The 13,160-nt window shown below is 41.7% G+C and overlaps 1 protein-coding gene across 2 annotated transcripts in view; it reads left to right on the top strand.

Annotated features, from left to right (window-relative positions):
- The window catches only part of ASPH (aspartate beta-hydroxylase), a 167,610-nt gene that overhangs the window by 141,981 nt on the left and 12,469 nt on the right, over positions 1–13,160 (top strand). For both annotated transcript variants that reach the window (XM_028147947.2, XM_028147943.2), the window contains 3 exons: positions 1,153–1,251; positions 3,303–3,392; positions 7,455–7,592. In XM_028147947.2, coding sequence (XP_028003748.2) covers positions 1,153–1,251; positions 3,303–3,392; positions 7,455–7,592 — 327 coding nt within the window. The remainder of the gene's footprint in view (positions 1–1,152; positions 1,252–3,302; positions 3,393–7,454; positions 7,593–13,160) is intronic.

The following is a 13,160-nucleotide window of genomic DNA, read 5'->3' as shown; positions in this document are numbered from 1 at the left end:
AGACTTCTTCACAACCTGCCATGTGCCGGCACTGTTCTAAGCACTGGGGAGCAGCAGTGAGTGCAGCAGACACAATCCCTGAAATAAATAATAAGTCAATGGAGATAAGCGCTACAAATAAAGAGGAGTCCGGATAAGGAGTTAGAAAGTGACTAGTAATGGGGGGAGGGGTCTGTTTTATATCTGACATAGGCTTCACTGAGATGGTAACCTTTGATCAAGGCTTTCACTTTTGCTCCGTAAATTAGTTTGTTTAAGCAGCTCCCCGAGTTGAATGTTATTGTTTTGATTTCTCCCTGCTGATTTTTATTTAGAGGCATTTTGCATAATTAATCTTTAATCATAATAAATGCATAAGATAAACTGTAATTTGATTTATTTTAAATATTTACCTGGGTTTTATCACGGAATATTGGATTTGTTCACCTCTTTTTCTCGGTCCTTAAAAATGGCTAGACCTTAGCCTGACCGGTGTGGCTCAGCGGTTGAGCGTTGACCTATGAACCAGGAGGTCATGGTTCGATTCCAGGTCAGGGCACATGCCCAGGTTGAGGGCTTGACCCCCAGTCGGGGGGCGGGCAGGAGGCAGCCGATCAATGAGTCTCTGTCATCATTGATGTTTCTATCTCTTCCTTAGTCTCTGAATTCAATGAAAAAAATATTTTTTAGAAAATGGCTAGACCTTCAAGAAATTTACATTGAATCAGTGGATCATGATACATTACAAATGCAAACTAAGTTTTCTGTTAAGGTAATGTATAAGGCATGTATGTAAAGAAGTGTATAATCATTCAGAGTTGACTTTAAGATAGCAAATATAAAGCAGTTTTTCTTGATTACTAAAAATATGTTGAAGTCATAACAATCGACAGATGTTTTGCTCATTTGCATTGTTAAAGTAACACTCTAACAGTCGTTGCCTTTTCACATTTATTCCTTCATTTTTCAAGAACTAATGTGTGGGTGTGAAAACATTGAGTTGAGAGGAAATGAGGCCATTTAAGCTTAATATATTGCAATGAAACTAAACACTAGTGTTTTAAGCTGTAACGTCATGATCCAAGTAGAGCAAAGCTAATTAGAATTTGTTTTGACAGTCATTTGTAGAATTTGTTGTCAATCACAGTAGCTTCTTTTTCTCTTTGAGTTTAGGTTCTGAAAGTGGCGCCAAATGATGGCTTCGCTAAAGTGCATTACGGCTTTATCCTGAAGGCCCAGAACAAGATTGCAGAAAGCATTCCCTATTTGAAGGTAATTGTCCCCACCATTGCCCTTTGTTCATTTTCCGATGGTTCTGAGTCAATCTATGCATTGTACATCGATTGGCATGCACTCCTGAGTCTTTTCATGGTGAAAATGTACATCTTCTGACCGTGACATTCATAGGCCAGTGTGGACCTTCACCAGGAATGAGAGTATCCAATGTAGAAACACCAACTGTATGAGCAGTGACTCTCTGGAGAAGACTTTATGAAGACATTTCTAAAACTGAAGTGGTTATTAGTTTGTATTGAAACTTAAAGGTAGACCAAAGTTACTGACATAATATTTCAAAATATGGGCAATGAATTAAATGATTGAAACTAAGTTGAATAGGGTTCAGGACAGCTTATACAAAGTGAAGTAAAAAATGCACACTGAAGAGGTCAAACTCCAAAAAGCCTGGTAGCTCAAAATACTCAGATTAAACTACGCTGTCATTTTTTTCTCTCATATCCAGTTGAATCTTGGTCAGCTGGCTCGAATCACATTTGGTCTAGCTCAGGGCTACCGGTGGAACTGTCTGCACAGTGGACATGTCCTCTGTACTCCACTCCAGTAGCCACTGGCCACATGTGGCGACTGAGTACCTAAAATGTGGCGAGTATGACTGAAGAATTGAAATTTTAATTTTAATTAATTTTAAATTAATGACATGAGCCAGCAGCTGCCATATTGGACAGGTAGCTGATCGAATGTCAGTGAACTTTTTTTTTTCTTTTTAAGTAGCAGTATATTATACTTTTATGATCTCTTTCTTTCACAGGGCTTAAATCAGAGGTACCAAATAGCAGCCCACTGATCGCAAATAGCTTGCACATTATATTTGGCCAACATAACTCTTATTAAAAACAATTCTAATTGCTCGCCTGTGTTGAAAATCTGCACATTTTATATAATTATGCAGACTTCTGGTTTCTCATACAAGGTCATATCTGGCTCACATTCCAGCACGGGAGTGAGGTGGGCGTGCACCCCACAATCTGTGTTGGCTGTCACTGGGCCTCTGCAGACTTTTCCATCCCCTGCCACGACTCTGTGGGCATGTGTGTTTCTCTGACTTAAGGTGTTTTCTTAGGTTTCCTTTGACACAGTAAGGGCCTAGCAGGACTCTCCCTGCTTCAGAGATGGGGAAATGGGGGGCAGGGTGCTCCATTAACAACTGAGGACATTGATTGGAGTGTCTATCAGTCCAGAACCCTGATCACAACTCTGCTTCTCTCCTGTTTGTTGCAGCTACTTCTCAACATTATGCAAATAAAATTTCTCCCCAGGAAAATGGGCTTCTTGTGACAAAGCCTCAAAGATGCAGATTTTTAAAAGGAAATCCTTGATATTGAATTTTTTTTTTACCTTTGTCCTTTTTTTATTTTTTAAAGTTTATTTTCTTGCTTTAATATTTTCTCTTTCTTTTTACATAAATCTCAATGTCAGTCCTTATGGGGGAGATGGGGATAGATATCAGCTAAGTGTTTTATAATAAGACTTGTTTAATAACAGTTACATTCTCAGAGATTCCAATTAGCTTTAATCCTATCGAATGTTTTATAAAATATTTTGTTTAAAGGTGAGGAAGGCACTTTTGTTTGGAGAGGGAAAAATATTACTTGCAGTTGGGCCTCTGTCACTTCAGACATATATGAGTAACAAAACATGTTGGCTCAGGCATTTTTAAACAAGCCTCTAGATGACAAATGTTTAGATTGGGAAAACCAAATAAATGTGATAGGTACCTGGCCAAAGAAATTACTTGGGATATTGAAATATGATCACATCCACAGAGGCAGTTCACAAAGCATCATACTAATTTTATGGGCTAGTCTGCTGTTAATTAATGATGACTGTGTTGTTAAATTTTAACTATTATTAAACCTCCTTTTGGTTTTGCATTGTAAATATTGACCGGTAATCTAATTGCCAAACTTTAATGTTGAGATGAATTTGTCTGGTTCTTCGATTTTCAACTGGTATATAAAGATTAAGTAAATCAATGAATTGACTGTGGTATTCTTCCATAAATGCTAACACTGTCTTTTTTACAGGAAGGAATAGAATCTGGGGATCCTGGCACTGATGATGGGCGATTTTATTTTCACCTGGGGGATGCCATGCAGAGGGTTGGGAACAAAGAGGTAATGTGTTTATGATGTTTTTGTTCTAAAAGAGGATAGAGTAGGGGTAAATTATTTCTAAGACAGTTACAATTTTTTAACATAATTTTTTGAAGGTGATAATTTAGGCTTTTTTGAAACAACCCAACAACTCTTACTTAACCCTATAAAGAATTTTTGGGATTTGGCTTCTGTAGTTTCTTTTAAGAAAGCATCTGAGTGAATAATCATAAGAGCAGTCTCTAAATAGGGCTGTGTGTGTGTATGCGCACCTATGTGTATATCTCTGTGTATGTATAAAATGGTAGACATTGCCTTGAAAAATATTTTTAAAGTATGAAATAGATAATCTTTGAAATTGTTTAAATATTTTTAAAATATTTTAACAGTTTGCTTAGATTTATTTTTATTTGGGAACTTAAAAAGTGGTTATTTTAGAATAAAGTCTTTATTCAACTGATTCCTAAGCTCCCTGAACCCCGTGGTTAATTGAGTAAATTACCTTGTGAAATATTTAATACCAAGTTTAAGATGAACACCTGTAGGAATAGTAATAACAAGTACTGACTCAGAAAATGTAGTGGCTAAAACAGATTACATATTTTCTTTGTGGCTGTTAAACATTTTCTGGGTACAATGTCAGCTTCTTTAAACACAACATTAGATCATTAGTCATGATGTATAAATTCCAAAACGCTCCCAATCAGTCCACCATGATTTACAGGATGTAAATTGCTGGACAGTGAAGCCCACCTCAGGTAAGAGCTGCACCATCACTTGGCTCTAGACTGTACTCTCCTTAGAGCCATGGATAAAAGGGTGAAGGGAGACCCTGAATTAGAAATAAGGGAGAAGACATTGCTGATTAGCAATCACTTTTGTGTTCCTTCATTCTTTTAGCTATAGATGCCTGATACCTCCTTTGAATAAGAGGGATAAGAAAGATTTTGCTGCAATATCTAACACCGGATAAATGTTCATGTTTGATTTCTATAAATGTAATTATTCTCACTGATTAATTTATCTTTGCACATCTCAGGATCCAGGGCAAAGACAAATAGATCAAAGAAGTCTATGATTTCTTCTCACATCTTAGATGAAAACAGCCCTTACTTCAAGGGCCAAGAATTCACTGCTGAATACTTGTTAGGGTTTGGGATTTGAACCTAGGAGACTGTTGTTCTATCCGCTTACTTATTATTAATATGCACAGAACAGCACAGTTCTTGAATTTTAAAAGTTCACAAGGATTCATCCTTACAGTGGAATGTAGAAACCCCATGTTAGTATATTCTTTTAAAAAATATATATTTATTGATTAATTTCAGAGAGGAAGGGAGAGAGGGAGAAAGAGAGAGAAACATCAATGATGAGAGAGAATTATTAATTGGATGCTTCCTACACGCCCCACACTGAGGATGGAGCCTGCAATCCGGGCGTGTGCCCTGACCAGGAATCGAACCATGACCTCCTGGTTCATAGGTCGATGCTCAACCACTGAGCCACGCTGGCCGGGCAAAGCCCCATGTTAGTACATTCTTGATGTTAGGTATGGAATCGGTGAATTGACTTTTGAGGAAGGTTTTCCTAGTAGTTCCGTAAGGATAGGAGTGGGAGGAAGACAGACCATGACAGTCTCAGCAATTCACACTCAGCTGTTTCCAGTATTTCCATAACTCCCAAATCCCCATCCCAGCTCTCATCTCCCACTCCAAGTCCAGATCTGTACGTCTGTTGCCTGCTTAATGCCACCACACAATGTCACAAAGACAACTCTCTTATCTTCCTCTAACCCCTTTTCCTTCCTGGGTTCCATCTCTCATTTGATGACATTGCCGACTTCCCAGAATCTGGACTTGAATCAGCTCTAGCTCCTCCCTCCTCCAAGAGGCGTCCCGTCTAGACAGGCCAGGATCTGAGAGTTAGCTTCCTGGTGTCTGGTGCCTGTGTCACCCTCCCTCTTGCTCATTCCGTGTTGTCTGTTGTCACCTTCCATGTAGTGATGGCTGTGAGAACCTGGCTGCTGTTTCTTGCTTTAGACTTAACTTTCATTGTATGCTCAAATACCCCTGGTGCAAAAGAAAAATCCTATTGCCAAGCGATGGCATTCACGGTCCTCCACAGGCAGGTTGCAGCCAACTGTTCGCACCACAATTGTGTCTCCCAGCCCCACTGCGCACCGAGCCCCAGGCATAGTGGACTCTGGCCGGGGCCACGTATGACATAACCTGTTCCCTAGGTGTGGCCTGGGATTTTCTGAGTTGGAATCATTTGACATGGTGGTTTTTTTTTGTTTTTTTTTTTTGTGTGTGTGTGTAACCATACCTGGCAATAATTTGAAGTATAGAAAACACATTTATTTAGAAGGTGCCCCCAGATACTCTATTTCAGTATTCTTGGTATGAAGTATAAAAAGGAAACAGTAAAGAGGAAATTTTCAAAGGATTCTAACTTGATTTTCTTGCAAATTCTTATTGAAAAGTAGTTTAGATGTGTGTGTGTGTTTTTCCCTCTGGCTGAATTCATTGGGTCCTCTATGTAATTGAAGATGATTTTACCTTCATTGAAAATATCATTGAAGAGTAGTTGTGGCGCAAATTGTCAGGAGCTGTGGGTTATAGTTCAAGATGTAGCCTTTTTAAACCTGAGCTTCACCATTTATAAATTGTAGATATTTGCAGTTCTTGGAAAGATCAACTGCTGATCACACGTAAAAGCAAGTAAACTGAAAAGAGTTACTGAAAATATGAAGTGGTACTGCTATCACACTTGATTTTTCTAGCAAAAGAATTTTCAAAGTATGAATTTTAAGACGTAAAAGTCACTATAGTTAACATTTAAAGTATATCTGGAGTTTTATGAACATCTTTTTATCTGCTTGGCATTAAAAGGCGGTGTGTAATTGATTAAAATGTGTATTTGAAATCACTCTTTAAAAGTAATCAATAGATCAGATTTACAATAATGGAGGGGTTACTATTGAGAGAGCACTAGATTGTCCTCTGCCCTGAGACAATGGAGTGTGCGCCTGGCCCTGGGGGAACCTGTGGGGAGGGCCTCCGGAGAGCATATGGCCGGGCATCATCTGAAGGAGACACATGAAGCAGGGCAGTCTGCAGCCAGCTGTCCCTGAAAAGGCTAGTCTTCTTGGAGGCCAGTCATATCATGTTACAGCTAGCCTAAAGCCACAGATGTTATCCTTATGGCAGGGGGGGGGGAAAGGGAATAAAATCCCCCTTTTAAAAAATCTAATATGGGCTATCACTATATTAATGCCAACTCAGAGTACAATTTCCTTTTGTCTACGTAATTTAAAAAAAAAAATCTCTATTTTTTAAAATATATTTTTTATTGATTTTAGAGAGGGAGAGAGAGAAACATCAATGATGAGAGAGAATCATTGATCGGCTGCCTCCTGCACACCCCACACTGGGGATGGAGCCCACAACCTGGGCATGTGCCCTGACTGAGAATCGAATTGTGACCTCCTGGTTCATAGGTCGACGCTCAACCACTGAGCCACACCAGCCTGGCTTGTCTACTTAATTGAATGGAGGATTTACACTGTTTCCTTGGGTGGCCTTCCTGAATGCGGACACAGAAAGAAAAAGACATGTGAAAAGAGGAACTCTCGATTTCAGAATTCTAATGCAGTAAATGCAGATATCTTTGAAGAAATTATCAAAATCGCAATTCTTTTAAAAGGAAACTCAAAAACAGAATTTAAGAAATAAAAGCTAGACTATATAGTCTACATCAGTGTCCAAAGTTGTTTATTACTCAACAAATAAGTCCTAGACTCTACTGAACACTGAGGGAGACCCGAGTGCATGCAGCACGAATCCTGTGTTAAAAGACCACACAGCCTCAGACAGAAAATAAAATCACACATTCCCTTGTCATAATGGGTCATAACCAGGGACCCAGTACAAGAACCGTTTTCACCAGTGTAACCGATTTGGGCACGCCTGACTAGCAAGCTCTTTATTTAAATGTCACAAAGTAATACTTGATTATTCGTGACTTTAATTTTAAAATTAATAAAAACGCCTCGTTTGCAGTTCATTTTTTCTGTTCTTTCAGGCGTATAGGTGGTACGAGCTTGGGCACAAGAGGGGCCACTTTGCATCCGTTTGGCAGCGCTCGCTCTACAATGTGAACGGACTGAAAGCCCAGCCGTGGTGGACCCCAAAAGAAACAGGCTACACGGAGCTGGTGAAGGTGAGTGTTGACTCAGACTGTCTGTCTCCTCCTCAAAACCAGGACGCTTCCCGTGGAAAAGAGCGTCAGGGCAGAGAGAGAGAGTTTATATCCGGTGACATGAGCCAAAAGTTTAGTTGAGATGGTGAAGAAAGAAATTTTTCTTAAAGAGCAGTTCTCACGCATTTTGGCTTCAGGACTCCCTCAGACTCGCAAAAATTATTGTGCAATCTCTAGATAAATGTTTTACATTTTTCCAATTTTTGTTTGTTTTCGAGAACATCTTGAATAAAATGTGTCTATAAGGCGTTGGTGATTAATGTAGTCTACTTGGGGAAAAGAAAGGTTGCAAGGTGCTTTCAATGTACTTATATTGAGTAAGTCTTACCTGACCATGTTTAGTCTGTATTTCACTGTAAAAACACACTTGATAGTCATCATCAACAAATTGTGACCCATAATCATCATCAGAATCCAGTGTAAAGTCAGCTGCCATCAGTTAGCCTCTGAATATCTTATACATCAGAAGAGCACGGTGTGGTGACAGCGAATGCAGATTGCTTTAAAGTTGTTCTATTTCCAAAGCAGAAACAGTACAGGGAAAATAGCGTCTCTGATGCATGTACTGCCTTTGGCATCGCCGGTGATTCTTTTCTTTGTAAAAGTCCATCCTCTCTCGGATTATATCACACTGAGCGCTTCTGGTTCTCTCCCAGCACATCTTTTTCTCTTGGTCTCTTTGTAAATCTGTTTCTCTACTGTAGCTTTTAGGATGCTTTCAAGTTCAAGTAACAGAAATGCAGCATGACCCCGGCTTCCACCAGGAGGAATCGGATTGGCTCCTGGAAAGGAGGCCTGCGGTAGGCAGACCTCAGGGCTGTGTAATTGGGGAAGGTTTTCCTGTCCGTGCGCCTCTTCCTCGGTCAGCTTTGTCTAGAGCCAGCTTTCTTCAGGATGGCTGCCAGCCGCAACTAGAATGGGGTGGGCGGGGAGAGTTGGAGAGGATTTGGGGGCTTCTTAACATTGTTCAGCACCACACCAGCCCTACCTGGCCTTCTAGAAACCTCCAAGCAGACCCTGTTCTATTGTTCATAACCATGTCGCATGGGTCCTCAGCAGTTATAAGGGAGTCTGAGAAACCAAGTAGCTGGCAACAGGCTGAGGTAAGAAGCTTCCAGCAGGAGAAAGACTGTCCCTGTCCTTCCAGCAGGGAGCCAAAGTCTTTCCCTTCTGTCTGATGGAGTCAACTGAAGTCACATTTCCACTCTGGATCAATTATTGGCAAGGGGCTATGAGATTTTCCTTAAAACAACAAATCAACCCCTGGAGCGGTGAAGGGTCTTATTCCTCTCCATTCAGTGGATTATCTGCAGGAGGGTGGATATCTGAACTAAATCAGGGTTCTGTAAGGAAGGAGGAAGAGGCACAATGGTGCTTGGAAGGTGACCGAGTGTTTGGTGCCCTCGCTGACCTCGAGTGCTCTCAGATCCGAACGTGGATCCTCACCCAGGCGTTAACATCTAAAAGTGGAAACTTTCTAAATCTGGTAGCCACCATGCTTTGGCCAAAATCCTTTTAGGGTTATCACCCACATTCGGGTTTTTCTGTGACAGTTAACTGCCTTGGATGGTACATTTTCCTTTAAATTATCCTCATGGTGTGTTCCAGGGAGATGTAGAGGGCCATTTTCTTGAAGGCATGAGACAGTGTTAGTAAAAGTCATCATTTGTTTTCCTCTTTTGTTGAATGTCATTGTCCCCCCTTATTGTGTACGTTGTCATTTGGCACAGGGCAGGGGGCTGGGGGAGGGGGATGGTGAGAGACTATGCAACTCGATGAAAAACTTTTAGAGAAAAATATTCCACTCGAGTTTTTTTCTTTTAGGTATGTGCTCCTTAAAATTTAGTAGGTGGTTGTCCAAATCACAAATATCAGAGCCCTAAGTGCCTTGGGGATATTTAACGTAGAAATTGAAACAAAAATGGATTAACGTCTTTGCTAGGCTATAAATAGAAAAGAGAAAAGAAATCTCTTCTAGTGGGGAAAAAAGCCATCAGACCTTAAGGAAGTTGCTCTTCCTTTTTCTGAGATTATTCTTTGATCCGCCTTATTCGGAGGTGAATTTAGATGTACACATGCATGCATAGAAAGAACATAGAAAACGCAACAGCCAGGAGCAACGGGAAACCATTACTTAAAGCATCCCTTCAGTGTCTGTTTTTCCTGCTACCTGACTCTTCATCCCTGGGGAAAGGGAACGTCCTGGCATCCTTTGAGTGTTTGGGTGTTTCAGAACAGCCTCTCAGATATAAACAAATCGCACCACAGATAAACTTTCCTTTCCTCATATTGTAGTTTTATTTCAGTGAGAGGAGGGCCCAGTAATATTTTGCCCATGGTGTGACACAGTACTTAAGAATGATTGATTAGGCTCTGGGTCATTTTCCTTCAGACTGGAGCTTTTACTAAGAGACCTATTGTGTATGAATAGCGTCACCTGGACAAAGAAAAAAAGGAAGACATACAGTAATAGCATTAGTGGTTCAACATTTCTAGCGGTGTAATTAAATATTTGAATGTTTTCACTGAACTGCTTTTGAGGTGAAATGGATTGAGAAAGAAGTAAAAATGCCAGATTTAGTGGAATTAAGCTGTAAAATAAGAGGATTCGTGATTTTATGGAAAAGTGTTAGGTATGAGGCCGAGCTGGAAGCAGTGCCTTAAGATCAGCTAATAGCTTAATCCTATTTTTGTAATTCAAAGCTTAAGCTTTTGGGAAACCAATGATACTGTCTCTAAAAACGACAGTATCACCAGGGGAGTTCAGAGAACTCGGGGAATCTGCTGGCTGTAGGCCCCCCTTTAAAAAGGAGGACTCTTTAAAAGGGGGTTCGTTTTGTTTCAGCTCTGACACCTTGGGCAAGTCATTTCACCCATCGAAGCGAAGCCTGTTTCTTTCATCTCTAAGTACCAAATAATGGCCTCTGTTTTTACTCTCCTTCGAGCTTTTGGTAAGGCTCCAAACCAAAACAAAAGGCAACAAAAACCCACCATCAAGGGTGTGCCTGTGTGTGTTTGAACGTGAGCCCTTCATAGGAGTAGACACTGCTAAGGTTATAGGACTGCATGTGATGCCAATTATAGCCATAGAAAAAGGATAAAATACTCTCTATTCTTTGAATTATTCCAAACTAAACGGTTGTTTCCTTTCTCAAAGTGAAATGGGTAGGTTTTCAGTATTTGTGAATGTGAAGAAAAAAAAAAAGATGTTAAAATTGGCTTTATTTGTGGCTTTCTTTGGGAACTCACAGCACAGTGTTTGATACTTTAGGACCGTGGTTGGCAAACTGTGGCTCACGAGCCACAGGAGGCTCTTTGGCCCCTTGAGTGTGGCTCTTCCACAAAATACCACGGCCTGGGCGAGTCTGTTTTGAAGAAGTGGCGTTAGAAGAAGTTTAAGTTTAAAAAATTTGGCTCGCAAAAGAAATTTCAGTCGTTGTACTGTTGATATTTGGCTCTGTTGACTAATGAGTTTGCTGACCACTGCTTTAGGACAATTGCAAACTGTACCTGTAGGTTGGTACTTCATTTGCAGTTCCAAGGTTTTGATTGAGTAGGTCATGATCTATGGCTTACTGCACATACACACAGATTGATGTCTTAACGATACACATACACGTATGTTATCGGTGGCAGTGGGGTTCTTCGGATTCTGCTAGAATAAGAATTTCTGGAGGCCCCTCCGGGAGGGTGACATACTGTAGAAAGCATGATTTCTGTGGAATTAATCCCCTGAGTTTCCAAGGTCCCATTCGCCTTTGTCCCACCCAGGAAGAAGTCCCATCGTGCCTTCATCAGGGTTAAAAGCAAAGCCAGTGTCCAGATTTACATTCCATGTCGGAGCAGAGTCCCATCCAGCATCAGGCTAGCTTAGTTTGTGTTCCCAGCTGCAGTCCATTAGACCATCGTATGGGGGGTCCACATGGCCATGGAGGGAACACAGGCAAGTGCAAAACAAGGGAGCCAAGAGAGAAAAAACGCCTTTGTCTTGGGGATTATGTATTTCCAAATTTTCATGGGCTTATAGTGGCCCTACCCCTTCTGGCCAATGGTCTCTGTTCCCAGGTTTGACTGACAGGTATCCTACCTATGTCATCCTGACTTTGCTGAGCATGCACTGTCTCCCCTTTGTTGCACCCCTCCCCCCAGTGCTTTGCAGGGAATGGACTGGAGGTTCCGTTGAAAGTGTGAAGTTGCAGCTTCCTGGTGAAGCTGCCCAAATGGCCATGCTCATAATGTCTGGCCTTCCCTTCGCTCCGTTCCTGTGATTAATAACTAGCTGATTACAATGGTGTCACATACACATTATGGGTCACCTGCTTCTCTGTCTATCAGGTGACATATTTTTCGTATACACAGAAAGCTTCCCCATCAGCTTAGCCCCTTAGCTTTGGGGGGTTTGCTCCTAGCTGTAGCTCCCTCAGGACATAGCTCAGCACGCTATTCACAGTAGGTAGAGCCATGCAGAGACCTTGTCTCTCCTCTTACCTTCCTTCGACTGACATTATTGGCCATTGTCCCTGCCAGTCTGGGCTACAGTCTGAGGACTGAGGGTCTCCTTTGCTGTCTGCATCCCAGACATGTTTCTCCTGGCAACCTGAACTGTCTTTTCTCCTTTATCCTAGAAAAAGAAACCCTGCTTCTCCCACTGTCTAGAAAAACAAAATTCAGTTCTGCAGACTCTTGTCTTGCCCCAGTGCTGGGTGCCTTGAGTTATCTTTTCCCTTCAGAAAGGATAATGAGAGACTAAATAGACAAACAGACAATGTCCATACCATACATCTATAATAATAAAAGCGTAATATGCTAATTAACCAGACGTCCTCTCAGACGTCCTTCCTTCTGGACAAAGCCTCAGTGGGTGGGGGCCGTGGCAGAGGCGGCAGAGGGCCCTGGCCACAGCGGCGGCGGGCAGGGGCCAGGGCCAATGCCCTTGCACAGATTTTGTGCATTGGGCCTCTAGTAAAAATAGAACCTTGACCTACAACCTGCACTGAACAGCCCAGGAAGCCAACCCCTTATCTACAGGCAATACCCCAGGAAGCCAGCTCACTGTGTGTCAGACCTGCAGGAAGCCACGTTGCTCTCTGGTGACAATCCGGGAAGCTAAACAACCACTTGAGTGAATTTGGCCCAAATGGGCTAAAGGATTAGTAACGGACCGCTTCCCTAATGCTTGGCCCTGCTTCCAACGTAAGACGAACCAGAGACAGCCAAACTCGCTCCAGTCACGTAGGATGCTGCTTCTAGTCAGCCCGCTCACAGCGGCCCCTGCCTCCAGCCTCCCGATCAGGTCCCTCGGGTGCTTCTCTCTATGGTGTTCCTCCTTCCCGGCCAGAGAACAAGTGAGGGCGGCTGGCTCCCTTGCCCTAGCCAGCCCTGAATAAACAGCCTGTGCCTCTCCATTTGGTTGGTCTTGATTTCCACAATAACAAATGTCAGATGTTTTCCTTTACCAGCTTGGAAAACAGGAAATCTGATTAAAATGCATTAGAACCAGCAAGACATTGCTGCGTTAATGCTACTAAT

Source organism: Eptesicus fuscus, chromosome 19 (genome assembly GCF_027574615.1).
Source record: "Eptesicus fuscus isolate TK198812 chromosome 19, DD_ASM_mEF_20220401, whole genome shotgun sequence".
Classification (NCBI taxonomy): Eukaryota; Metazoa; Chordata; class Mammalia; order Chiroptera; family Vespertilionidae; genus Eptesicus; species Eptesicus fuscus.
Note: the sequence above shows the minus strand (reverse complement) of the source record. Positions and strands in the feature narration are given on the sequence as shown.